The sequence below is a fragment of the Chiloscyllium plagiosum genome, chromosome 18 (genome assembly GCF_004010195.1).
Source record: "Chiloscyllium plagiosum isolate BGI_BamShark_2017 chromosome 18, ASM401019v2, whole genome shotgun sequence".
NCBI classification, from domain to species: Eukaryota; Metazoa; Chordata; class Chondrichthyes; order Orectolobiformes; family Hemiscylliidae; genus Chiloscyllium; species Chiloscyllium plagiosum.
Window position 1 is genome coordinate 3,147,923 of NC_057727.1, and position 27,982 is coordinate 3,175,904.

Sequence of the window (27,982 nt, forward strand, 5' to 3'; positions counted from 1 at the left end):
TGGTTTTAAATTTTTTTTATTATTATTACCTTTAGCAATGTTCATGGGGAATAATGATGATAAGATACACATTTATACAGATAATTATATAAACATGTTGTACATATTTAACCAATAACTTAATCTACCGACAAAAAATAAAACAAGGAGAAAAATGTAAATACTGCAAGAAAACAACATATGTTTATAGTGATAGATACAAAATAATTTAAAAATCTTCACTGCGGAAAAGGCTATACTGCAGTGAGTGACAATATATTGCACCTTGTCCTCTTATTCTGATTTTTTTTGCTTTTTATTTTTTAAAAATATTTTTGTCAGTAACTCTCCCCTTGACATTCCCAGATTTTAAAAAATCAGCTTCCTTTCAAATTATTATTCGCTGTACCATATTTGAAAAAGAACACACACCGGGTGTCAATTTATTCAATAAAAGAGAAAAAGGATTGTTTTTTAACTTGTATCTCACACATGACAGTAATTGCCTTCCTTCTCTCCCACCCTCTCCGATATTACATATAACCTATACAAAGTGCAGCTATATATGCCGAGTGCCACTAGCAAACCATCATATAAACATTTAAAGCAGTTTTTTTAATATGGCTGTTCAGTCCTTGAGAAATATTCAGAAAATATTTTTATCAACCCAATATGAAGTTGAAAAGGAAAACGATGTGACTACCAGTTGAAGGTACACTTTGCTGTCTCCCTTTACCCCTACTTTGAAAGAATGCTGAACTAAGGTAAACCCAATCTGTAGATGTGTCTTTTTTGCTGCACTCTTTGTTTTAAAATGCTGCTGATGTGCGTTTTGAGATTGTTTATTAGTGGAATGGAATAAAGAAGCAACTTGCATTTATAACATGCCTTTGCAAATTCTCAAGGCAAAACTTCACATTCAAAGAACTACTGTACAGTCACTGTTGTTATGTGATAATGGACAGCACATTTTATTTCCAAAGCTATTTTGATGGCATATGCAGAGCAGAAAATATTTCAGGGTGCATTAGGAGAAAGGGGCTCATAGATTCCAGGTACTGTGAATTTTTACTGAGTGAATTGTGCTGATATGATCCCATTCCTCAACATCCTTCCTGTCTTATACAGCATAATGTAACTCAATGACACTATATAGTCATCAGTTCTCAATTGCAAGGTCATATATATCCATCCCTTTTCTACAAGTTATAAATTTTCACAGCACAGACAAAGAGCACAGGGAAAAAATGTTGAATAGGACACTGTTCTCTTTTCTTCACCCTGTATCTAGTTCAACATTGCACAGTGAGAATTTCCTTCATCACGTGTGTCAAGCTTTCTCAGTGGACATGTCTGGAGTACGAGAAGAAGGAGGAAGGGAAGTTTAATTTTGAGGGAGTTATAAAATAATGGTAAGAATTCTTCTGCATCATCATTGCTATTTTTCAGCTCTGAGGTTACACTGTTGGAAGGAATCAGCTTTGTTTAAATGGCACACTAATTCTGAAGTTGAGAATGCTAACTCAAATCTAAATGACCACCATAAAACAACTGTGTATCTCAAAGCAACCTTTAAAACATCTCCCACCTTGGCCCCACTATGAAACGCATGTGTGATATTCCCAAACTGCTCCTTCTCAAATTCTTTCCTCTTTAGGACTCTCTTTAAAACCTATAATTTTTACCAAATTGCTGGTCACCTCCCCAAAAGTTTCGCAAAATCCAGCTCCATGTCAAATTTTGCCTTATTTGTCATATTTAGAAATATTTTGCTACATTAAAGGTGCCACATAAATGCATTTCTTTGTTGTTAAATTTGTTGACATGTTCTCAGGGCTGTTTGGCAATAAGCTCCAGGATACAGTAACTAGTGTTACGACGAGTTTGCATGCTCCCCAATGTGTTCTCTAATATTGGGCTTAATTTATTGTTAAAGTACAATGACCTTTTTAGGTCTAAAGTGGGAGCAGTGATCTGTCACTTTAAATTAAGATGAAGATGGCAGACATGCTGAAGATCTCGTGTGTGTTTATCTGCCAGCTTGTGAAATATTAATAATAATGTACACAATTAATTATCTACACTGAAAGGTCTTCTTTATTCATAGATTTGGTGTGTGTCTGAGAACTGACTTGGAAGATAACAGACTAATTTGTTAATGAATGCAGGCTCTCACTGTCTTGCCCACTCCCCGCACACCTCATCCTTCCTCTCATCTTGCTCAGATGATTCCCAGTGTCTTCCAGGAACTCTGACCCACCCCCCAACGATGATCCCCCACCCACCTCAAACTGACATTGTTCACCCAATCCCACAAATAAACAAACAAACAAACAAACAAGTCTGCCATCACAATGGGTTCTGTCCCTGCTTCACCTCACACTGTTTCACCACATCATGATACCTCTAGTATGCCCATTCTCCCTGAAGGGGTCTTCCCTGACATGACCCACCTTTCACCAGTTAACTCAACACAATCAGATGAGTGAGGGTGGGGACCAACATGGACAACATCCAGAATCTACGCCCAGACGGTACAGTTAACTTCATGACCCTGGCCCAGGAAGCATACTCTAAGCATGCATCTCATCACAGAATCGACGCTAACCTTCCCCTCAAAACAAAAATATCTGCACAACATGAAATAATTAAAGCAAGACAAACAGAAAGAACTATATTTCAAAGTTAAGTGGCTTTGCTTATTTTTTGAGAATTTTTTTTGTGTTTTTAAAATGAAAAGAATCCAGCATCGGCTATTAGGTTTTACCAGTCAATTTATCCCGAATTCTCTGATTTACAATATTCACATCAATAAGACGGATGAAAATCCTTGATACTTTACTGATGCAATCCTCCCTCTTTGTGCCTCTCAAGTTATTCTGAAGAGGCGATGCCAATGCTGTACAGTTTCTTGGTACATTTATGAAGAAGGGCACAGTAACATGTATATAATTTTTAATTTGACTCCCACCCAAAAGTCTTGCAAAGATGACCAGGCAATCACGGGAGGCCTGTTCTCCCGCACCTCCCCAAACCCCCCAGTGTTTCCAAACAACACACTGTCCGTGATTTCCCTTCGCTCTTTTCTTAAGGAAAAACAAGATAAAAGGCAAAAACCTTGTGTAACTGTTTGTTTTTCTCACTTCTCTCTTGTCTTTCTCACTCTCTGTGTCTTCTTCCTCTGAGGGAGTGGCCGTTCCTTCTAGCCCATGGCGGTCACCATGCTGGAGGGGTGAGGGTGTGCGAACGAGAGGCTGGATGATGGGTGAATGGGGGTCGGTGTGGGCAATACGTGACCCGCATGGCTGAAAGGGGGCAGGTGGCCCATGTGCTGCATGTGGCTCGCCAAGCTGAACGATGAGGTCTTGTCTTGCATGCACTTGGAGAGCTCCTCGAAACCATCCGACATCCTCTTGCTTTTCTTCGACTTGCTTGACATCTTCCTGTTTCGGGTCTGAATGCCTTCCTTCTTCATCGTTAGGGGCCGGTTCACCTGAGATCACGACAAAAGAAATCATGTCAACCAACTTCCCCCAGTGGCAGAGTGTGGACGGCAGATGCTGGAAGTCAGAGTCAATAGGTGTGAAGCTGGAAAAACACGGCAGGTCAGACAGTACCCGAGAGGCATGAGAGTCAATGTTTCAGGCTGAACCCCTTCATTCAGGCCATAATGTTGACTTTCCTGCTCCTCAGATGCTCTCTGACCTGCTGTGCTTTTCCAGCTTCACATCTATTGACTTCACCAAATGGCACTTTTTAAAATGAATTCTCGGGATGACAGTGCCCCTGGCTGGGCTAGCATTTATTGCCCAGAGGGCAGTTAAGAGTCAACCACAGTGCTGTAGGTCTGGAGTTATATGTAGGCCAGACCAGGTAAAGAAGGCAGTTTCCTTCCCTGAACCAGATGTTTTTTTTTTCCAACAATGGATTCATGGTCATCATTAGATTCTTAATTCCAGAGTTTTCTCCCCCCCCTTTGAATTCAATTCCACCATCTGCCAGAGGAGGATTTGAACCTGGGTCCCCAGAACATTACCTGGGTCTCTAGATTAACAGACAACTATAATACCACTAGGCCATTGATGGACCTGGCCTAAAAGGGTTAATATTATAAAGAAAGGCATCCAGAGACTAGATTTGTCCCTATATTCACAGAATTCTAGAATGGCACAGCACCAGTCAAAGCCACTTGGCCCACTGAGTTCCTGCTAGCTTGCTGATAGAACAGCTTCACCCACTCTAAATTGCCCTGAAATGATTCAATTCCCTCTTGAAAGCTTCACTTGAAACTTCACCGCACACTCACAAAGCACACTCCACACCCAACTGCTTGTTCCAAGGAAAACATTTTCTATGTCATATTTCAGCAATCATCTTAAAACAGTGTACTCTGGCTTTTAATCCTTGGACTAATGGAGACAGTTTCTCTTTGTTTACGCTGTCAAACCCTGTCTGAGTTTGACGTTTAAGTACAGAAGATTTATTGAGGTGCCCATGGTGTTGAATGAATCAGGTGAAGCATTTATTTTTATTCATAGGCCATGGAGGTCACTGGCCAGGCCAACATTTATTGCCGATTGGGCAGTTAAAAATGATCCACATTGCTGTGGATGTACAGGTAGACCAGACCAGGTAAGGATAGTAGATTTCCTTCCCTCAAGGAAATTAGTGAACCAGATGGGCTTTTTCTCACCTCCCCCACCCCTAAGTTGCTTTGTGGTCATCATTAGACTCTTAACATTAAGATTTTTATTTAACTCAAATTCCACCATCTGCCATTGTAGGATTTGAACCCAGGTCCCAAAGTCATTAGCAAGGGTCACTGGATTAGTCGTGATAATACCACTGGGCCATCATCTCTACACCCCCACCCTCACCAAAGAGTCCTTAAAATTTGAGGCAGGTCATTTGGTTGGAAGTGTCAGGAAAAAGCTGAAAAATGTGTTGCTGGAAAAGCGCAGCAGGTCAGGCAGCATCAAAGGAGCAGGAGAATCGACGTTTCGGGCATAAGCCCTTCTTCAGGATTCGGGCTTATGCCCGAAACGTCGATTCTCCTGCTCCTTGGATGCTGCCTGACCTGCTGCGCTTTTCCAGCAACACATTTTTCAGCTCTGATCTCCAGCATCTGCAGCCCTCACTTTCTCCTAGTGTCAGGAAAAACTCCTTTACCCAAAAGGGTTTGGAAATCAGGACCTTGCTTCCCCCAGAAAGCTTCTGAGGCTGGAGAGCCAGTTAAAAATTAAAGAACTGAGATAGATATGTTATGATGGGTGACAGCACCAAGGTACATGGAGTGAACGTACGGATCAACTCAAAACTTCAATCTATTTCAATGAGTCACTGTCCAATTTTCATAGCAGGGCTTTCAGCTGCTGGTTAATTGGGTGTAAGCAATGGGTTTGCAAGATGAAACCTGGACTTCAGGGGGTTGAGTTATAAGGAGAGAATAGGTCCATTTCTCTAGGATTTAGAAGGTTAAGGGTGATCAGATCAAAGTCTTCAAGATATTAACCGGAAAAGGCACGGTAGATGAAGATAAACTATTTCCATCAGTTGGGGATTCTAGAGGCATAGTCTGACAATTAAGACCAGCCCATTCAGGAAGCACTTCGACAAACAAATGGTGACTGAGGTTTGGAACGTCTACCACAATGGAAGCTGATATTAGAACAATTGTTAACTTTAGATCTGAAATTAACCATTTGTTTGTTAAGGAGAAAGTAAGGTCTGCAGATGCTGGAGATCAAAGTTGAAACTTTATTGCTGGAACAGCACAGCAGGTCAGGCAGCATCCAGGGAACAGGAGATTCGACGTTTCGGGCACAGGCCCTTCTTCAGGAATGATTCCTGAAGAAGGGCCTGTGCCCGAAACGTCGAATCTCCTGTTCCCTGGATGCTGCCTGACCTGCTGTGCTGTTCCAGCAATAAAGTTTCAACATTTGTTTGTTAAGCAAAGGTATTAAAAACGATAGGCCACCAAGACAGGCATATAGAGTTAGGCCACAGATAAACCTTGATCTCATTGAAAGTGGATCAGGGGATTAATAGCCTCGATATGTTCCTACGGTTTGCACGGGGTTCCTCGGCCTTTTTAGATGGTCCCATTCCTCTGATTCCCTCTCCAAAGTGCTAACTCACCTCATGGAAAGATCACACTGTCATCAGCTGCCCAGTAAAGCGCAACGCAAGTGGACTTAGACAATGAGTATCAACAGCCTCTGATGCCATTAAAAATAATGATATAGAATGATGTCTCCTTGACCTCCAATTCCAACTCCATAAGGTGTAGAACATAGGCCAGTACGGCACAGGAACAGGCCCGTCAGCCCATGATGTTATGCTAAACATGACACCAAATTTAACAAATTCCTCTGCCTGTCCCTGGTCCATACCCCTCCATCCCTTGCATATTCACTGGCTTATCTAAAAGCCTTTATTCGCCCCTTTTATATCTGGCTCCACCACCACCAGCACATACCAGGCACTAACCACTCTCTGTGTAAAAACTTGCCCCTCACCTCTCCTTTGAACTTCCCCCCTCTCACTTTAAATGCACGCTGCCTGGTATTAAACATTTCAAGGAAGAGGAGAAGTCACCCGATCAGCCCATCAGGTCTGCTCTGCCATTCACTGAGTTCATAGCTGATTTGATAATCTTCAATGCCACTCTCCTGCCTTTTCTCTCAATTCCCTTACTGATTAAAAGTCTAACTATCTAAGTAATCTCACTAATTATACTTAACCACACAGCCTCAATAGACCTCTGTGATTAAGAATTCCACAGACTTACTACCCTCTAAGAGAAGAAATTTCTCCTCATCTTTGTCTTCAATGTGCGATCCTTATTCTGCAATTATGCCCTGGTGCTAGACTCTCCCACAAGGCGAAACAATCTCTCCACAAATCCCCTTCAAGTCCCCTAAGAATCTTGGATTTTTCAATAAAGTCTCCTCTCGTTCCTCTAAACACACTTCCTTCTGTCCTGTCCTCCCTCATGTGTTGACACAGTTCTCCTTCTGCATATTACAGAATCTCATGTTCACCCAATGCCCAAATGATGACTGAAAATCAATCAGCAGTTCAGTGGGAATTCTGTGCGATTGTTTCCAGCTCATTCACCCAAGGGTATAGAGTCATAGAGATGTACAGCACGTAAACAGACCCTTCGGTCCAACCCATCCATGCCGACCAGATATACCCCAACCCAATCTAGTCCCACCTGCCAGCACCCGGACCATATCCCTCCAAACCCTTCCTATACCTCTATAAGGTCACCCCTCAGCCTCCGACGCTCCAGGGAAAACAGCCCCAGCCTGTTCAGCCTCTCCTTTTAGCTCAAATCCTCCAACCCTGGCAACGTCCTTGTAAATCTTTTCTGAACCCTTTCAAGTTTCACAAGATCTTTCCGATAGGAAGGAGACCAGAATTGCACGCAATATTCTAACAGTGGCCTAACCAATGTCCTGTACAGCTGCAACATGACCTCCCGATTCCTGTTCTCAATACTCTGACCAGTAAAGGAAAGCATACCAAATGCCTTCTTCACTATCCTATCTACCTGACTGACCAGTCACTGACTCTGACTGATACAGGCTGACCACTGTGACCAGCAGGCTACGATGTGATGATGAACCGACTCTATATACACTGACAGCACAGCCTTCTCTTGTCCTTATTCTTTCTTCAGCTGAGTCCCTTGGGATGTTTAACTGTGCTCAAGGTGCTAGGAAAATGCAAGTTCCGATATTAATGGTATTGGTATTTAAATTAAAGCAAAGGCACCGCAGTGAGATGGTAGATTCAGGAATACATTAGGTGTTAGCCTATTTTGTCTCCAGTCACCTCCAGAATAACCATTTGTTCCAACTTAAAACTTTAGTACTGTTCCTGATAATCAACAATCTGGTAATCTGAATGGAGCTCTAATCACCCTCAAACTGGTACTCCTCAACCACAGAACTGGTACTCCTCCAGAACCACAACTCCTCAACACGTGTCTCAAAACTAACAACACTTGCAATTAATCACTCCCTTCTCCCACTTTCCTATCACAGAATCCCTACAGTGTGGAAGAAGGCCATTCAGCCCACTGAGTCCACACCAACCCTGTAAAGAACGTCCTGTCCAGACATCACCCTTCACCATCCCTGTATTTCTCCTGGTCAATCCATCCTAACCCGCACATCTTTGGACTATGGGAGAAAACCAGAGCACCCGGACTAAACCTGCACAGACACAGGGAGAATGTGCAAACTCCACACAGACAGTTATCTGAGGCTGGAATCAAACCTGGTGTGGTGAAGCAGCGGTGCTAACCCCTGAGCCACCGTGCCCCACCAACTCCCTAACGTCAGAAGTGTCACAAACCCAAGATCAGACATGAAGGTGCTCTGTTGTGTTATTTATCCCTAGAGTGGGGCAGTTGGACTCTATCTTGCTATCCAACAATGCAGATCTCCTCCAAAGCATCTCTGGCAATAGCTGCACTGACAGCTGGAGGGAGAGGGGGCTGACTAGTGTTGTCACTAGTTTTTGTTTTATTTATTCATGGGATGTGGGTGTTGCTGGCTGGGCCCAGCATTTATTGCCTGTCCCTAGTTGCCCCTTGAGAAGGTGGGGGTGAGCTGCCTTCTTGACCCGCTGCAGCCCATGTGCTGGAGGTGAGACCCACAATGCCCTTAGGGAGGGAATCCCAGGATTCTGACCCAGCGACACTGAAGGAACGGCGATATATTTCCAAGTCGGGTAAATGGTCAGAAAGCCAAGCAAACTTTCTGGGTGCATTGGATCAAATTCCATCATGGGAGCAGGTAAAATATGAATTCAATTCATTAAATGACCTATAATTGAATGCTCAGAAATGCTACTGTTAGAACTGGCATAAAGTATTGTTTCTAAAAACCCATCTGGTTAAATATTGTCCTTCAGGGAAGGAAATCTACTGTTCATATTTGGTTTGGTCTACATGTGACTCCAGGCCCAAACTACGTCTCTTAACTGCCCTCTGAAATGTGGAGCAGCCATTCAGTCCAAGGGCAATTAAGGACAGACAACAAATCCTTGCTGGTGACGTCCATCCCCATGAAAGAACATGGAGAAAGGGAGACACCTGGGGGATATTCGGCCCATTCAGCATGTGCCAGCTCTTCTTACATGTGTTAGTGAGTGCATCTCTTTACCCAAATTCCTGTGAGCCTCACCTTTGGAAAACACAGCCCTGCTCCAGTCACGTTTCAGAGCAGCGTGAAACGAGCTCCCCACTTTGGAAAAGCAACATGTATTCAGCTCAGTGAAACGGTGCTGTACATTGTGCATCGATGGACTGTGCGAGGCCAGGTAAGCAGAATTAGCTCACCCACAGGACAGTCACGATGAAGGGCTCCGGACCAAAACGTCGATTCCCCTGCTCCTCGGATGCTGCCTGACCTGCTGTGCTTTTCCAGAAACACACTCTCAACTCTGATCTCCAGCACCTGCAGACCTCAGTGTCTCCACAGGACAGTCACGGTTAAGTTCTGGTGAAATCGTATTGGACTTGCAACAATAGTACTGTTTCTCTCTCCACAGGTGCTGCCTGACCGGCTAAGGTTTCCCCAGCATTTTTTCTGTGTTTGCTTTAGGGTCTGCACAAGCCTGTTTTTTGTTTTATTTACTCAATCGCAGAGTTTTGGGGTCATTGGCGAGACCAAAATTTGTTGTCCATCCCCCATCTATCCTCTTGAAGATGGCAGTCAGCTGTTTCCTTGAACATATTATAGTGCTTTGGATGAGAATTACAGGGAGCAGTTAAGAATGGTCCACATTGCTGTGGGTCTGGAGTTTTATGTAGACCAGACCAGGTAAGAACAACAGACTTCCTTCCCTAAAGGTCATCAGTGAATCAACTGGGTTTTCAAGACAATCTGGGGACTCTGTGTCTCCATTACTAATACAGGCCGTTTAATTTCGGATTTCAGGCAAAGTTAAACTCCCCAGTTGCTGCATGGAACGTGAACTCAATTCCAAAACATAGTTCAAGATTCTTGATTACAAATCCAGTAACACAGTGCTACTTTACTCATGCAGCAACTGAAAAAATGCACTGCTCTTCTTTACAAAAAGCCCAGAATCTATAAGACCTACAAGGAACAGAGCCCTAGCTTAAAAACTCAATCAAAAGACAGCATTACCATCAGAGTTGCACTGTCTCAGTACTGACCCACCAACAGTGTGGCACTCCCTCAGCACTGACCCTCTGACAGAGCAGTACTCACTCAGTACTGACCCTACAACAGTGCGGCACTCCCACAGTACTGACCCTCTGACATTACGGCACCTCTTTGTACTAACCCTCCAACAGCGTGGCACCCCCTTATCACTGAGTGTCCAACAGCGCAGCACTCCCTCAGCACTGACACTCTGACCATGCGGCACTCCCTCAGCACTGACCTTCCAACAGTGCAGCACTCCCTCAGCACTGACCCTCCAACAGTGTGGCACTCCCTCAGCACTGACCCTCCAACAGTGTGGCACTCCCTCAGCACTGACCCTCCGACAGCGCAGCATTCCCTCAGCACTGACACTCTGACCATGCGGCACTCCCTCAGCACTGACCTTCCAACAGTGCAGCACTCCCTCAGCACTGACCCTCCAACAGCGCAGCACTCCCTCAGCACTGACCCTCCAACAGTGCAGCGCTCCCTCAGTACTGACCCCCAACAGTGCAGCGCTCCCTCAGCACTGACCCCCAACAGTGCAGCGCTCCCTCAGCACTGACCCTCCGACAGTGCGGCACTCCCTCAGTACTGACCTTCCAACAGTGTAGCGCTCCCTCAGTACTGACCCCACCGACAGTGCAGCACCTCCTCAGCACTGACCCTCTTACAGAGTGGCACTCCTTCAGTACAGACCCTCCAACAGTGCAGTGTTCCTTCAGTATTGACCATGTGACAGTGCAACACTCCCTCAGTACTGACCCCCCCAACAGTGCGGCACTCCCTCAGTACTGACCCCGCCGACAGTGCAGCACCTCCTCAGCACTGACCCTCTTACAGAATGGCACTCCTTCAGTACAGACCTCCAACAGTGCAGTGTTCCTTCAGTATTGACCATGTGACAGTGCAACACTCCCTCAGTACTAACCCCCCCAACAGTGCGGCACTCCCTCAGTACTGACCCCCAACAGTGTGGTGCTCACTCAGCACTGACCCTTCGGCAGTGCAGCACCTCCTCAGCACTAACCCTCCCAAAGTGCAGCACTCCCTCAGTAGTGACCCTCTGACAGTGCAGCACTCCCTCAGCACTGACCCTCCGACAGTGCCGGTACTCCCTCAGTACTGACCCTATGACAGTGCAGCACACCCTCAGCATTGACCCTGCATCAGAGCAGCACTCTCTCACAGTCCTTGTTCATATACAGAAAGACCGGGACAATATTCAGGTTTGGGGTTATCAGTGCTAAATACAATCTGTGCGACAAATTGCCTGATAATGACAACATCAACATAGGAGATTCTAACGCGCACCCCGTGACATTCAACATCATCACCATTGCTGAATCCCACACTGTCAACTTCCTGAGGAGTATTATTGTCGAGAAACGGAACTGAATCGAGGTTACTATTGCTTAGAAACTGAAGTCAATCAGCCATATCAATTATATAGCAAAAGCAGTAGGTCAGAAACAAGGAAATCTGGAGCAATTGTCTCATCTACTGACTCTCTGAAGCCTGTCCACCATCTACGAGGCACACATCAGGAGTGTGATGGAATACTCCCCACTTGCCCTGGATGGGGGGCAGCTCCAACAACACTCAAGAAGATTGACAACATCCAGGACAAAGCAGCCGCTTGATTGGCACCACATCCACAAACATCCCCTCCCTCCCCCACCGACACTCAGTAGCAGCAGTGTGTACCATCTACAAGATGCACTGCAGAAACTTACCAAAGATTCTCAGACACCACCTTCCATAGCCACGACCTCTTCCATCTACGAGGACCAGGGAAGCGGATACATGGGAACACCACCCCCGCAAGTCCCCCTCCAAGACACTCCCCATCCGGACTTGGAAAAATATTGCCATCACTTCATTGTCGCTGGGTCAAAATTCCAGAATTCCCTCCCTAACAGTAGAGAGGGTATCACAAGGTTCGCTGCAGTTGAAGAGGTTGATTCACCAACAGTTTCTCCATGGCAATGTTTGACAGGTAAAAAACACAAGGCTAGCCAGCAATACTCAAATTCTGTGAACAAATAAAGAAAGCTGACCCTCCGACAGTGCAGCACCTCCTCAGTACTGACTCTCTGACAGTGCAGCACTCCCTCATTACTGACCCTCCGACAGTATGGCACTCCCTCAGTACTGACCCTCCGACAGTGTGGCACTCCCTCAGCACTGAGTCTCTGACGGTGCAGCTCTCCCTCAATATTGACCTTCAGACAGTGTGGCACTCACGCAGTATGACCCTCCAACATTGTGTCTCCACCTTAGCAATGACCCTCCAAGATTGTGGTTCACCATCAGTGTTACACTGTTGGATATGGGATTTTGTATTCAATTGTCTCAATTGAGACTTAAACCCAAAACATTCTGTCTTAAAGAAGGAGCATCAACCCCTGCGCTTTCAACATCATTCTTTTCATTAACAAACGTAAAATATAAATGCAGTACATTAACAAAATCAGCTTGTGCCTTTAAAACAATTAATTAATCCAATGATTTTGAATAAAAATCAGATAAAACTTGACACTGAAATAAATGAGATATCTGAACAAGAGACCAAATATCTGCCTCCCCCCTTCCACTGGCTTCAAAACTGTTGTTTCCAAGTTCTTTCAGTTTTGTTAAATGATCAGAAATGATCAAGGGACCTGAAACATTAACCCTGTTTCTCTCTCCATGAGAAGCTGCCAGACCTGAGTCTTTCCACATTTTCTGTTTTTATTACTTTGTTAAAGAGGTTAAGTTCTGAACCAAGGAATTCCAGAAATGAATCCTATTTCCACCTGTTGGGATGAGGTGAGTTGTACAGAGAGTGACTGAGCTGTTGATAAAAAGCAGCTCGAGGTTTCCGATTTATCCTCCCTAGTACCCTATTGTATCACAGAGAAAGCTGAAGGCCCACAGACGAGAGCATACAAAACACGAAGTGTTTTTCATTGTTGTTAAGCGAATCTTCCTGACCTAAATTCACCGACAGTCATGTTGTAAACCTAACCTTCAGCTACATTGGGACGTGTCAATTTCTTTAATTATAATTCACTACTCCCACCTTCTCCAATTCTCGAATGCCCAAATCCCCCACCTCCCAACTCCTTGTTAAGGGTCATAGCAGCTGCATTGTTAAAACCAGGACTTGAATCAATAAGAACATTAATCCCCCAACAATGTCCTTTCGGTTTGCCAATGAGCGTCTACCATGAAGGAAAGGTGTGAACCCATCAAACTCCCACACTGACCACCTCGGGTCACATCTCAAATTCACAATCAAGTGGAAAGCGGCAGTCTGACTATTACTTCATGGGCTTCAGACAGTAGTACCCATTATATTACAGCCCCTGGCGTTAGTGATGTTTTGCCTCAGGTGTATAGGAGAAGGAGAGATCGCACTGCACTCTGTGTTGTTTCGCTCTCTTTATCTCAGGAGGGATATTATTGCCATAGAGGGCATCCAGCACAGATTCCCCAGATTTGTACCCGGGATGATGGAACTGTCTATGAAGCACCAAACTGGGCCTGTCTTGAGTTTCAAAGAATGGGAGGTGATCCCATTGAAATCCTCAAAATACTCAAAGGGATTAGAGGAGAAAGTGAGGACTGCAGATGCTGGAGATCAGAGCTGAAAATGTGTTGCTGGAAAAGCGCAGCAGGTCAGGCAGCATCCAGGGAACAGGAGAATCGACATTTCGGGCATGAGCCCTTCTTCAGGATTAGACAAGGTAAATGCAGGGAAGATGTTTCACACGGTTTGGGCAGGTCAGGCAGCATCCAAGGAACAGGAGAATCGACATTTCGGGCATGAGCCCTTCTTCAGGATTGGACAAAGGGATTAGACAAGGTAAATGCAGGGAAGATGTTTCACACGGTTTGGGGGTCTAGAACCGGAGTGGCACAACTTTAAAATTAGGGGCAGGCTGATTAGGACAGAGATGTAGAGAATTACTTTTATTCTAAGGGTAGTGAATCTCTAGAAGTCTTTACCCCAGAAGGAGGCTCAGTATTGGAACAAATTAAAGTAGAGGTTGATACAAAGGGTTATGTGGTGGTGCGGGGGAAAGTGCTTGATTAGCCATGATCATATTAAATGGCAGACCAGGCCTGATGGACTGAATGGTTTGTTCATGTTCCTATAATCTCCTCAACAATGGCACTTGTGTAGGACTGCCTCGGGCCCGGGATTCACTGAATGCTGAAGGCAGGAGGGCACCCTAAACAATAAAACTAACAAAGCAACTATGACTTTTGAAGAGGGCCAATCAGGAGGGTTTGTTATTTTCCTCTGAAGTCCAATGAAAATAAATAAATGGGCGGACAGGTGGGAGTAAAAACACAAGGGTTGCAGAATCGAGAGAAAATTGCCTTTTCAGCCCGATTTACAAACTGGGAAAAGTAATTGTTTTGGATGGTAAAGCCTAACAATTTACTGACGTCTTGTCAGATAACTGCCCTGGTTTCTTTCATCTGAGCAGTTATCTGAAACACTAACTGAGAGTAATCAACAAAAAAAAGGCTTTTCAACTTGACATTTGTAAGAGGGAAAAGAATAAAAATTGACCTTCAAATCTGGTGAAAATAGATAATTGACTTTGGGTCCAATCTGTGATGACCAACTATTGATGTTACACCCAAAGGTGGCTGTTGCTAGGCAGGGAATAGAATGAAAACAGATTTCTCATTCAGTGAAAATTTATTATGTTGAAAAGAGAGGTTAATTTTATTTTTATTTTTGGTTCGTTGACTCCTGCTGGTCGATTTCACAGGTCAGTTTCTTAATTTTGAGTCAATTCAGTCAATGTAATTGTGGAGTTAAATATCATTGTCCAGTTAATCGACTAGAGGGTAGCTGTGTCAACGGGCAACTACCCAAAATTTTATCTTTCCAAGTAACTTGGGGCGCACAAAGGTTGGAATTAGTTGAACTGCATAACCATATGATTTATTAAGGAGCACTCATTTATCGTTAAAGAAACGCTCTTAAAATCAGACTGCTGCTTAATTTAAGATGCATTTTCAAAACCTCGGAACTAGGCCAAGCCAATTAGAGTACAGGGAGCAGAAATACATTCCAAAGTATGATACAATATTTATCGGAGCTGTACTGTTCCCTCTCCATAAAAAAAGCACGCCGACAATCAGAACCCTGTAATTCCCAAAATATATTTTTTTTAAAAAAAGAGGCGCAGACACTGGAAATCTGAAATAAAAACAAAAATTGCTACAAAATTTCAACAGATTTGGCAACATCTTTGGGGAGAAAACAGACTTCATGTTTAGGGTCCAGGGACCCTTCTTCAGAACTTGTGATTCCCTGTAAATTTCCACTTTGGTGTGGATTCATTCAATCAGCAATTCTCCGCCCCAACACACACATTCTCACACACACACACTCTCATTCACACACACATATTCACATACACACTTACACATACACACAACACGCTCAGACACACAAACTCACATACACACGCTCAGACACACTAACTCACATACACACTCACACACGCACTCACTCATACACACGCACACACATTCTCTCACACGCTCTCTCACACTCATTCACAATACACACTTACACACACATACTCTCACTCACTCACTCATACACACGCACACAAACACGCTCACACACAAACACACACACAGGTAGAGGGATCGTGAACTTCTGCTGTTTCTTTTTGTAACCTGGTTACTCACATTGTGAAGTTTGAAGTAAAGGCCACAGGCGTTACACACCGGGTCCCCGTTAGCGTTCCGCCGCCATAGGGTTGTAGTACTGGTCTGACAGTTAGCGCAGGATGTCCCTGCTCTCCGAGCGGCCGACTACAGGGAAATAAAAAACCGGGAGATTTCATTCGGACTGCCCATTCTGAAGGAAGGGGAGTAGCATAAGAATGAAGAGGGGAAGGGGAGAGAATGGGGGGAGGTTTATAAAACTGCGAAAAAAAAACATTAAATCTAAAAAACTTTCCCCATTTCTGCATTGCTAATAACACAGAACACTTAGTCTTAACCACAGTCCCCGCCCTCCATCCCCGGCACCGACGGCGCTGTTGGGGTGGGGAGGGGGAGAGTGCAGGACAAGAATCCCCCCCTCCCCAATTTCATATCCTCCCCTTTATCCTGCAGCCCAACCGTCTTAACATCTCAGCAATTTCCCCCCAGTTCATAATGTCCCCGGATTATTTGTTTATATATAAAACATGTGCGTACGTGGGAAACGTTGCAAGACCTGTGCAGTATTGTGAATAAATGTGCTTATTCAAAAATTCCAGGCAGAGATATTATTGAGTGGAACTAAAATTTCCAACCCCTCTCTCCCTCAGTACCCCCTGTCCCAAATCCATTGATGTGCGCTGACGGCGAAGGGGAAGGGGACCTGGCAAGGAGGGGTTGGTGTAAATGTTATTTTAAGTTGAATTCCCTGCATTGGGCTGTTACATACAGCCAGTGTTAAAAAAAAACCCGCCTGAGATTTCGGGCCGTCACAATTAAAAACAATTGAGAAACTCAACGCCGATTTTCCTTATACATTCTTTTGCAGAATATTAACTCCTTTCACTTAAAATGAACCCAATGGCGATGGTGAGGTTTTTTTTTAAAAAAACGTGTCTGATTTGATTTTTCACCCCCCACACTTTCTAAGCAGAATTTATAACAAGTCTGGTCGGGACCAATTTGAAGATCTCTCGCTCTCTCTCTCGCTGGTCACGGAACACAACCAGCTTAGTTCCTTATCTTTAACAAACAGACATCCGGTTCGGAACTTGCTGTCAGTATTTATAAAGGCTATTTAAAACCACCCAAACGAAAGTGCAAATTATTGACCATTACCACAAAGAAAACAGTTGTTTTAAAAAAATAAATATATTCACACACACAACTCACTCACTCACTCACTGAGAGCACATAATATGGATACGTCCAGCTACTGTCTCATTACAGGACTGCAATTAGAAAGAAAATAAATATTGAATGCAGAAAAATATGAATTTAATCGTTATTTTTCATCTCCTGGTTTTGATCTCACCGTTTTATTCCAGTTTAACAGCTAGAGAGATAAATAGAGATTGTACCAGTCCATTTTCTTTCCTCTGGGACCCAACATTTACCCATCTTCACCGTCCCTTTCAATTTTAAAATTGATTGGTCCGGACTGATTCATAAATTTGCTGGGCAGGGAGCGAATGACTTCGCAATATTTCTGGGTCGGCTAGGGTGAATGTAGGGCAGGCAGGTGGCCTACCGCGCAGAGTTACTTCCATCAGAATAAAAGTGCTTTTGAAATGCACTGTCTTGTTTTAGCGCGCCTCGTTTGGGGACTTGTTAAAAGTTTTGTACGGGAACAGCGCTTGTTGAATTGTGTGTTAGAATCATTAGCAATCTGTTTTGGTCATTGTGGTGGTTTCTGGTAAGAGCTTTGTTATAATTATAATACACACTCTCTCACACACACCCACACCCGGAGTCCCTCTATCCCCAGAATCCCAGTGCCCATTCTCATACACCTTGTTCAGGGACCCATTTGGAACAGTGAATCACAAACAAGGTCAAAGCTATCATCACAGCGTCATACACTTGCCAAACTTACCAATCTCCTTTTAGGTTTAATGAGGGGCCTGTTCTGTCCGTTCATCTTATGGTAAAGGCCACATGCATTACACAGGTAATGTCCCGTTCCATCTCTCCTCCACAGTGGGGTGGAGGTAGCTCCACAATTTACACACTCTCGTCCCTCTGAAATCAGGGAGAAATGGGAAAGCAAAACATCACTGGCGAGCCAGGAATCAAATGCACGAATCAATATCTCATCAGCTCACGTCCAGTCACATCATGCTCATTTATTTCAGAATTTCCTACTGTCCAAACCATAGGACAGGAAATCCATGTAACCGACAAAGGCGCATGGTGCAGACACTGTCAAATTAAGCTGGAGATTAGAAGTTTTTGGTGTTCCACCTTCAGCTGTTTCCAAATTCTTCCTCCTATTAACGCTCCCATGTTGTTCTTTTGCAATTAAATTGTGATCTCTAGACAAAATAAAAACTGGTGACTCTGTTTATTCTGTTTGGGTTGGGGGGGTGGGGTGTGGAGGCCAGGCTAAAACACACGAAGTGAAATGATGAATTGTCACCTTTAGTTCAGAAAACATATTAATTGTGGAAGATTCAATCAGGAGCAGGTGGACATGGTTTGGAGGAGCCAGTGTTGGACTGAACTGGACAAAGTTAAAAATCACCAGGTTATAGTCCAACAGGTTTATTTGGAAGCACTCGCTTTCAGAGCGCTGCTCCTTCGTCAGGTGGAAGTGGGGAAGGGGATTAAACCGATTTCTACCAATACGGCGGGCTGATTAAACCCGTGAAATCAGCATTTGTTATCTCTAGAGCCAGAATCAAACCAGGCCAACGGTGCACTGAATTTGCCATGATTTGGAGATGCCGGTGTTGGACTGGGGTGGACAAAGTTAAAAATCACACAACACCAGGTTACAGTCCAACAGGTTTAATTGGAAGCGCTAGCTTTCGGAGCGACGCTCCTTCACCTATCACCTGATGAAGGAGCGTCGCTCCGAAAGCTAGCGCTTCCAATTAAACCTGTTGGACTATAACCTGGTGTTATGTGATTTCTAACTCTGAATTTGTCAAGGCGATTGGTTAAAAAAAAAGTTCACTCGCCATTTCTGTCGCTCGTATTTGTCGTCTGGCTACATCCTCAACGTTTACTCAATCAACTGAATGACTAGCATTTTTAAAATTTCCCTCCACATCCCCCCCCCCCCCTCCAAAAAAAAGAGAACTGTAAATGAACACACAATGTAGTCTCCTTGCTTTAAGGGGAAGTTGTGTTTGTCCAAGAGCAACTTGATACAGTATTTAAGGCGGAGGATGCGAGGCGCTAATGGACAGGTTATACCCTGGAAATATTACGCTTTATTTACATAAGATTTAGCCGACGTGATGACAGTAAACGTGACAGTGGAGACACACACACACACACACACCGGCCCAGAGCGTGCCCTGTGGAATCGAGCCTCTGCCAGAGATCCGAATATTTCAGTAGGTTCCAACTGTCTGGAACCACTCCCATTATAACCCCCCACACCCTCCCCGTTGTGACAGATTCACGGTAGCTTGAGCTGTCCCTTGCAATCATTTGCCCTTCCAGAATCGCCAAACCCAAATTTCAAATTATTGGCAGTGAAAACACATCCTTGACTTCCAGGTCGAAGACAGTTGTATTTTTTAAAGCAATTTTTTTTTTCAGTTCAATTCGCCAGGAATGGGACTTATTTTTTTAAACTGAGGTCCAATGCTATCTGTACTAATTTCAGAAACAAACTCAGCAACTCTGGAGATCTGAAGGTGGCTCACTGGATACAGAACGTTAACCCTGTTTCTGTCTGTCCACAGATGCTGCCAGACCCGCTCAGCCTCTGCAGCAACTTCTATCCTTGTTTCAGATTGTCAGCAGCCGTGCTTCGTTGTTTTATATTTGTATAAAAATCTCAGGTTCTGTAACTCCCACTGTTTCATATCTTGTTTTCAACTACAGTATCGCTCGGAGCAGCGTGCTTTTGGGACGATGGATTTTGTGCAGCCCAGCAAAGCTAAGAGGAAGTTCCAAATCAACTTGTTTAAAAATCTGATTGAAATACACGGAGCGATATGGTTGAGACAGGCCTGGGTGGAAACCAGACCAGAATCTACCGCCATTGAAGAATAAAAGTAGCTGACGAAAAAGTATTCCTTTCGTGACTTTTTTTTTGTGAGTGAAATTGCTTTCTCTTTACCAATCGGTCACACACAAAATTATATCTCCCACCTCCCCACATCTGACCCTCCTGTGTGTTAAGAAATGTATCCAATTACTATCATTTCACACCAACAGAAACAAAAGCAGTTTCACATTTTTCAAAAAATAATTATACGAGCTGGAAATGTGATGGCTCAGAGAGTGCACACTGGAAACCAGATCTGTGTCTGAGGGATGAGCGGCCTTTTAAGGATCAGGACAGTTTATGTTGGAGGGAGCGGGCGGGGGTGTTGTTTGGGGGGGTTCAGGTCAGGTTGGGAATCGGTCCGATCATTCCCTTGAAGTGATTTGGCGTTTGAGACCCTCCGGGATACAGTCAACGGAAGAGAAACTGACTGGGCTCACACGGATCAGTGACAGACAGTGAGCACTAAACGGAACAGAAACCGAGTCTGATTTAACAAGGAGGGGGTTTCTGGGAGAGGTGGGGGGGGGGGGTGGCGTGTCCAAACACTCGGTTCTTAATAATGACCCCCCAGTCCCTTCCAAGTTGTGAAACTTTTAATCGAACTAGACGGCGATTTCTTTAATGATTTAAGGCCTGTCATTACTCGGACTGGAAAAAAAACGACTTAATATTCACTGAGGAATTTTTAAAGGTTTAATTTTAGAAATTTAGGAGCCCCCATCCCCGCCCCTCCACACACTGAAAACGAGATGCAAAAATTCAATTAAAATGTTCCGAATCGCCTTTTTTCTCTTAAGATTAGTTTATACAAACCTACTTTGTGTCAATATTATTTTTAAAAATTAAACAGTAATATGGTCTTCTTTAAACTACTCCAGTTCTGTTAAGTTTCTGATAGCGTAGGTTAATTATAAACTGTACGCCAGTAAAAGGAGAGAAATAGAGTGGGATATTTAAGCTGAAATAGTCAAATTTCATCTATTAAATTCAAAGTATTTTAATTTTAAATATGTGTATATTTTTTTAAAAAACGCTGGAAGATTAACCCGTGACAATGGGTGAAAGATATTTAAACAAAGTTTATTTTAAGATAGAATTTTTTTTTAATGTTTGCCACCCACTTAAAAAGGTACTTGCTTACCGGCACATGACCGTGTTTTGCTCCTGGATTTAGGTGTGAAATTAGAGGAGGCGCCGGCTAGCAGACCGCTTGAATGGAAGAGATTGCCGCTGTAATCGTGGGCACCGTGAACATAGGCAGGGTAGGTAGGGAGAGGGTGGTGAGTGGAAGCTGCACTCGCTCCAAGCGATGGTATAGAAGTTCTAGAACATTCCAGTTTCATACCCTCAGCCATAGACACATGATACTTAATGGATCCCTTATCATCTTGCCGACCTGCTGCTGCCGCTGCCGAGCTGGAGGGAGACACCGAGCTGTGAGCGCCCAGATCCGGCGATACGTCCTTGGGCGGTGTGGGTGGGAAACTGAAGAGGTGATGGGGGCTGGAGTGAGCTGCTGCCGCCGCTGCCGCCGCTGCTGCTGCTGCCGCCTGGGACAGGGACGGTGTGGAGCCGCTGCCCGGGTACACGGTGATGCCGCTCGGGCCGCCTGGGTGCAGGGCTCCCTTGCTGAACGGGCTGACGGTCCAAGCCGCGCCGTTGTGGTGATGGTGGTGGTGAGCCGCGACCAGCGCCTTCCCGCTGTCCAGCCACGACAGCCCGGGACTGTGCAGGAGGTGAGGCCGGCAGACCTGGCCACCCGTCAGGCGAGCTGCAAACAATTTGTGAGACATTCCCCGGCGTTAATGTCGATGTGTTCTGTTTCGCTCAATAAACGCACCCAGCCAACATCCTCACCCAAATCAAAAACTTCTAAACTCCACACAGGCAGAGAGAGAGAGAGAGAGGAGCTGACCTAGAGCCACCCGTCCCCAACCCCCTTCCCCCTCACCTTCAAACCGAAAGATTATTTTCCACAACCTGAGAAAATCTAATATCTCTTTTTTTTTTGATTTCATATCCGGGAAGTAGACGGTTTTGTTCGCCTGTTCTCTCTCTCTCTTCCTCTCCCACACAGCCCCCCCCCCTTTCTCTTGTTAACAATTTTGCGAAACCCCGGGGAGGATTTACAACTAACAAAAACACACACAAACTCGCCCCCTCCTCCTGCTTTTATCGATGACCAGCTCAGAACAGTGAAACGTATCGAGGAAATTAGGTACTTCGGATGGAAATCAAGGCACGGGTCGCGTCTTTGTCAGGGGAGGAGGAGGAGGAGGGGGGCTGTTAGTTAGGGAGGTGTTCAATAATAATGTTTCTCACCGTGGGCTTGCCGGTATGAGACGGTGGCTCGGGCGTGCGGAGAGTTGCTGTAATAAGGAGAGACCGGGCTACCCTGGCTGTCGAGATGGTTAAAAAACACATCGACCTCATCCGGGGGCAGCAGCTGACTGGGTTCCATGTAGTTGTGAGAAAGGTTCGGGTGGGATTCCGGGTGTTGGCTGTTCAGGACGGCGTGATGGCTCATCCAACGAGACTGTTCTGCAGCCACTTCCATAGCCTCTTCCAAAATGGGTCACACTCTCTCTCTCCTTATTCCTTTTTTTTTGGGGGAGGGGGAGAAGGTGAGGGAGGGAAGGAAGGAGGAGGAGATGGGACTTTTTTTTCAAAGTTAAAGCAAAACTGAAACTCTTTGGACGGGCCGAGTGGACTTGCTGCCTCACGATTTAACACGGAGTAACTCGCACCTGCAAGACAAACCGAGAGAGAGAGAGAGAGAGCAGTTAGTTCACAAACAGCTAAACTACAACAGAGAGAGAGAGAGCCAGGCCGATAAACAAATGCATAATTTGAACAAGATATGTTAATAAATACTCACACAAGTTTTGGAAAGTTTAACAAGTCCGGACTGCTAACAAAATAGTCCCCCCGCTCTATAATCTTGTGTTGCTGCAATCGGTTTATAGGGAGAGGGAGACACAGAATGAGAGACAGAATGTATTAAGGGGCGCTGGGCGAAAGGCTGATAAAATGCAAAGCATCACTGGGTTTTGTGTTCCTGAAACCATTCCATGCCTCACACTGGCGCCAAGGAGCCCAGTCTGGTCCGTAAACATAGTGTGAAACACCCGTCAATAATAACGACAGGCAGCCAATGAGAGAGGGCGAACTGTAGGGAAGCCAGCTCAAGACCTCATTGGCTCTCAGAGAGAAAGAGAGAGAGACACACACACACACACACATATATATATATACAAACAATAATCTGTATGTTTACAACTTCAAAATTAAACAAATCTTCTACTGCCACCATGAAAATAAACCAAACCATAAACCCAACCGCGTGGTTTTGATAAACCGGGTAACTAAGTCATTCTGTTTATCAACATCTTTTCCTTAAACAGAGACGGGTTTAAAGAATTAATTAAATAGGTTTTGTTTGTTCAATACCTGCAATTGTTTGTAACTTTATTAAAGTACCCTGTAGCAGAGTGGCAGATTAAACATGAAGCGGGCTGGGGGTGGGGAGGAGGGGCGTCATTGTAACCCACTTTTACAGGTTCGATTGAATTAACTTTTGTCAACAAAGCCACATAAAGTGCGCACTTGCAGACGGAGTCGGGACACCAAATGCCTCCAGGGTCTCTCTCTCTCTCTCTCGCCCTGTTAGTCTTTTTGCATTAGTTTTGCCAGGGGTTGGGGGTTAAGGCAGTGTGTAATTGGGTAATGGGAGGGACTCCGTTTAATACAAGCTACAGAGTCACATATCCCGCCACCCTGACGCCGACGGTCTGACGTCATCTATCTTGCAAAAATTTAACCAGGAAATGAACATTTTCTCTACCCCCCCCCCACCAACCCCCAATCCTCACTATCTCCCCCTTCCCTTCAAACATAAAAATTTTCTTGTGGGGGGGGGTGGAAGGTAGTCTCTGGGGATTGGAACGAGTAAAACGAGGCAGGAATTGCAAAGACTATCATCGGAATCTCGCCTTATATTTTTGTCCCAAACCTGCCGGGGGTCAAGGTTTAGCGACTGCGAGGGGGGGTGGATTGTGCAGGGAGTCAGTTGGGAGCAGGGTCTGCAGTCTACTCTTGTGTGAATGTGCTTCGTCCACAGTTTCCATTTAAAACAGCCGCACGGTTATGCGTTACTAGTGACATGAAAGACTTCAGAAAGCACTCTGTGAAAATGTTTCCATCTCCTGTTAAAAAAAACTCTCTCCCTGCTAATTTACCCCCCCCCCCCCAGTATTGCTGAATAATTTCTAAGCGCGTCTCGTGTGTTGAACACGGTAGATATAAAAATGTGGGCAGAATTAGAATTCTGGAGATAGCGAGCTGATATTTCGAGCAGTCAGTTTTGTGGATTTAAAGTCACGGAAAAGCAACGATTGAATTCGATTGCGACTCCCTGCGCTGACGCTGAACGAAGTGGCCACAACCTGGATTCTGAAATGGTTCAAAGTGGGGAAACGGACAGGAATCGGAGCGAGGGAGAGAGAGAGAGAGAGAAATCGCTGTCTTTTTTTAAACGGCAAATTCATTTCCCAATCTCCCGAACAAATCAAAAATCTAAAAAACTGCGGATGCTGGGAGTCTGAAGCAAAAGTACTGGAGAATGGTTACCAGACGCAAAAGGTCCTGTTTCTCCCTCTCTCTCTCTCTCTCCACGGATGCTGCCAGACCTGCTGAGTTTCTCTCAGCAATTTCTGTTTTTTTGTTCTTCAGTTCCCCCGCATCTAATTTAGTTGCGTCCCCGATGTGAGCCGAGTACCATTTCAAAATGATCTTCCATCCTTCCCGAGCGGGCAGTTTGCTGTGTGAAACATCAACGATCTCTCTATGATCCAGGAATTCCTTTCGCCAACACTAAACTCGCTGGAGCCCTAATCAGATCCGCAATCATTTCGTGCTTATTTGGGGGAGAGATGTGTATTTAGTGTCCACGTGTAATTAGTAGTGAACTGCCCCGCACCATTGTCGAAACAAGAGACTCCGATGTAAAAAGTTTAAATTCACATCCAGGCGTTATCAGTTCAACTGGGGTCCTGGGGAAAGCGGTCAGTTTGTGAACAAGGTAACTGAGTTTACCCCCTAACCCCCTCTCTATGTATCAGTGGGCCCAGCTGCGTGTTTGAAAGTAGGAGGAAGAGGGAAGGTAGAAAGGGTAATATTCCCATTGACTGGAGGGTCAATGTCCACAGAGAGAGAGAGAGACTGGTCTAAGATGATCGGTCAAAGAAGCAGCGGGAACATGAGGACTGGTTCAACAAAAACAGTAATTAAAGCAGCGACCTGCGGGCCTCCGGAATACTCTGAACAAGATCGTCCAATAACATTAAAGAATTTGATCAATTTCTGACTGGGAGGAAGGCCGTGAGGGGACAAGGAAAGAGTGGGATTGACTGATCATCCCTTTCAAAGGGCCAGCACTGTTTCGATGGGCCGGCTGGCCTCTTGCTCTGCTCTACCGTGTCATACTCTCTTCAGCATCTCCCGACTGGCTCTTTTTCACTCAACACTAAAAAGGCCAGAAGCAGAAACCAAAGACACATACAATCCTAACTGAGAGCTGACGGGAGACGGAATCTTACGCGTGTGTGTCCCCCCCCCAGTTCTCCACGTGGAGGGGAAACAGGGATAACTGGGATATCAGACAGGGCCATAAAACATTCAGATTAAACTAACAATTCATCCAACTGCCCCGGCTCTCCCTGTTCGCTGTTACTCCCTGTATCTACTTTGATCCGACTGAGACAAAAGCAGTTTTTGATTGCTCATGTTTGGCGTGAATTTTGGGAGATTTCTGAGCGTACGAAATGTGCTCATTTCGGAAAAGCTCAGCGTTTCACTGAGCAGGGCTCCGCGCATCCTGATCATTCAAGTCGCTTCTTAAAACATCAGAATAAAACTAAAGATGTAAGGCAGAGTGTAGCAGCGAGACTCGGGCAAATTCATTTAAACCTCGGCTTTGGAGAGCGTGTTACCTTGCCTGATCCCTCACACATTCCGTACTAAATCCTGCCAGTTACCCTGAGACTGAATTTACACCGTTTTATTAATGAAAAAAAGGAACGAACTATTTTATTTTACCTAAAACTAAATCAGAAAATGCTAGGAATGCTGAGAGTATGTTCAACAGAGACGATTGTGTACAGGCTGGATGGACTTAATTTTAAAGGAGACAATGCTGTTTGAAAAGGGACTGAGGATAACATTGGAAATGAATTTTAAAAGTAGATCACCGGTGGATGTAAAGGTACAGTTTTATACCAAATGACCCCGCTTTCACCTTTAGGATGTCTGTCTGTGTGTGTGTGTGTGGGAGGGGGTGGCTTTTGTTCCCTCTTCAAAGACACACACAGAGCTCTTAAAACTAACCCCAGAACCGTGTTACAGTTAACACACCAGGGAATCTGTCTAACTATTCCTTAGCACTGATCCCCCCCGCCCTAGGTTAACCCGTAACCAAAATGTTTCAGTCCCTTCATCCCGGGAGTGAACGGACCGTTAAAGCGGATTATCCAGCATTACCCGGTCCAAGTATCTGGACTGCACTCCGCATCTCCCCCCCCCCCCCCCCACCCCTTCACCCGGCACCTAACCCTTCCCGAAATTCATGTCAATTGCAATTCCACGCCGCGAACCTTCCAAGGTTAAAAAAAAACGTGTTGAAAGTAATTTACACGCAATTTTAATCTGGGGGCGGGGGAGGGGGGAACGGAATATTGAACAAATCAACTCGGATTAATCTCGCTGTGATTTTCCGTTGTCCGCCGCTTCAGAGGAAACGGAAAATCGAGGGAATTCTGTGGCAAAGGGGGGAGACACACACACACACAGAGACACACAGAGACACACACAGAGACACACAGAGAGAGAGAGAGAGAGACACTCACACACATAGAGAGAGAGACACACAGAGATTAAACCTCCTGAAGAACAGATAAGGTTCCAGTTTGTTCCACACTTCGATAAAATATTTGTAAGCTTAACTTTTGTTTTAAACTTGAAATAAACTTCAGCCCGATATGTCAGATCCCACTCTCGCTCCATAAACCCTAAAATAACCTCGCTGTTCATACCATCCTGAATTAATCATTTCCATACGTTTTTATTAATAAACGCGGTTTATATGAATACGGACGCGGTGATTTAAATTGTTGAAGTTATTATCAATCTGGATCATATTTTTTTTATCTTTGAAAACAGAAAAGGCTTAACACTTGTTTGGTGCAGTTTGTGTTGTTTTAAATTAATGTTTTATGCACAGTGCATTCAGATTTTGGTTCTCAAAGACTCAGAATAGCTTGATCGGTTTTGTTACTGGTCGCGGGTATTTAAGAGATTAAAATCTATTTAACTTGGGAAAGCTACAGCCGCTGCAGCGTTCTCTGGTCAGTCAGGTTACGAGCGAAGATGTAAATTGTGCGATAGTTAACCCTAAGCGTTATTATCGCCGTAAAATGTTAACCTTTGGTCCAGCGTGTATCTTATAGAGCCGGACCTGCGAGCTAGCAGGAAAGGTGAGTTTTAAATCTCGCCACCCTCCTCCGGATCAGTGGCATTTTAAATTGTCAGCCTTCTCTAGTGTGTGAGTGATAAAACGGTTTGAATTGAGTGACTGACCTTTCTTGTTAGGCGGTGAGGCGCGGGGGCTGATGCAGGCGATGTCTCTCTCTCTCTCTCTCTCTCCGTCCTAGGCGAAGTCGCACTGAATGCAGGCACTCCTCCCGGGGGCTGGCTGTTGGACTTTGAGGGTTTAATGATCCCGGCCCCAGCGCTGGCCAATGAGCGGCGGACTCAGGTGGACCAAAAATTCAGACACGTACCGCTCTGCTCAACACCAGCTCTTCCGGGTTACACTGCAACACAGACATTCAGGTGAAACCCGCATGTACCCGCTTCTGTAACAGAATCTAACAGCCTCAGTATTTACACAGGGTCCCATACCCATCATAGTACGCAGCCTGCTCTCGCTGTGAGCAGACTTCATCCCCAGCAATAAACACACACACACACACACATAGACACACACACACACAGACACACACACATATAGACACACATACAGACA

General features: G+C 44.9%; 1 protein-coding gene and 1 long non-coding RNA gene across 4 annotated transcripts; one reads left to right on the forward strand and one right to left on the reverse strand.

Annotated features, from left to right (window-relative positions):
• LOC122558800 (GATA-binding factor 2-like) lies at nucleotides 1-27,620 on the reverse strand. 3 transcript variants are annotated; one of them, XM_043707580.1, is made up of 6 exons: nucleotides 27,535-27,620; nucleotides 22,225-22,649; nucleotides 21,044-21,673; nucleotides 17,770-17,915; nucleotides 15,876-16,001; nucleotides 1-3,472 (listed from the first exon to the last, which is right to left on the reverse strand). In XM_043707580.1, the coding sequence occupies exons 2-6, from the start codon at nucleotides 22,457-22,459 to the stop codon at nucleotides 3,182-3,184; spliced, it is 1,428 nt and encodes a 475-aa protein (XP_043563515.1). In that variant the 5' UTR covers nucleotides 22,460-22,649; nucleotides 27,535-27,620; the 3' UTR covers nucleotides 1-3,181. The 3 variants fall into 3 exon arrangements, with proteins under 3 accessions (XP_043563515.1, XP_043563514.1, XP_043563516.1); XM_043707579.1 differs by lacking the exon at nucleotides 27,535-27,620 and adding an exon at nucleotides 22,781-23,022; XM_043707581.1 differs by lacking the exon at nucleotides 27,535-27,620 and adding an exon at nucleotides 22,781-23,018 and having other exon boundaries at nucleotides 21,299-21,673.
• Nucleotides 18,819-19,921, forward strand: LOC122558801. Its single transcript, XR_006314253.1, has 2 exons — nucleotides 18,819-19,087; nucleotides 19,734-19,921. It is a non-coding gene; the product is annotated as an uncharacterized LOC122558801 (long non-coding RNA).
• Nucleotides 27,621-27,982: the final 362 nt, after the last annotated feature.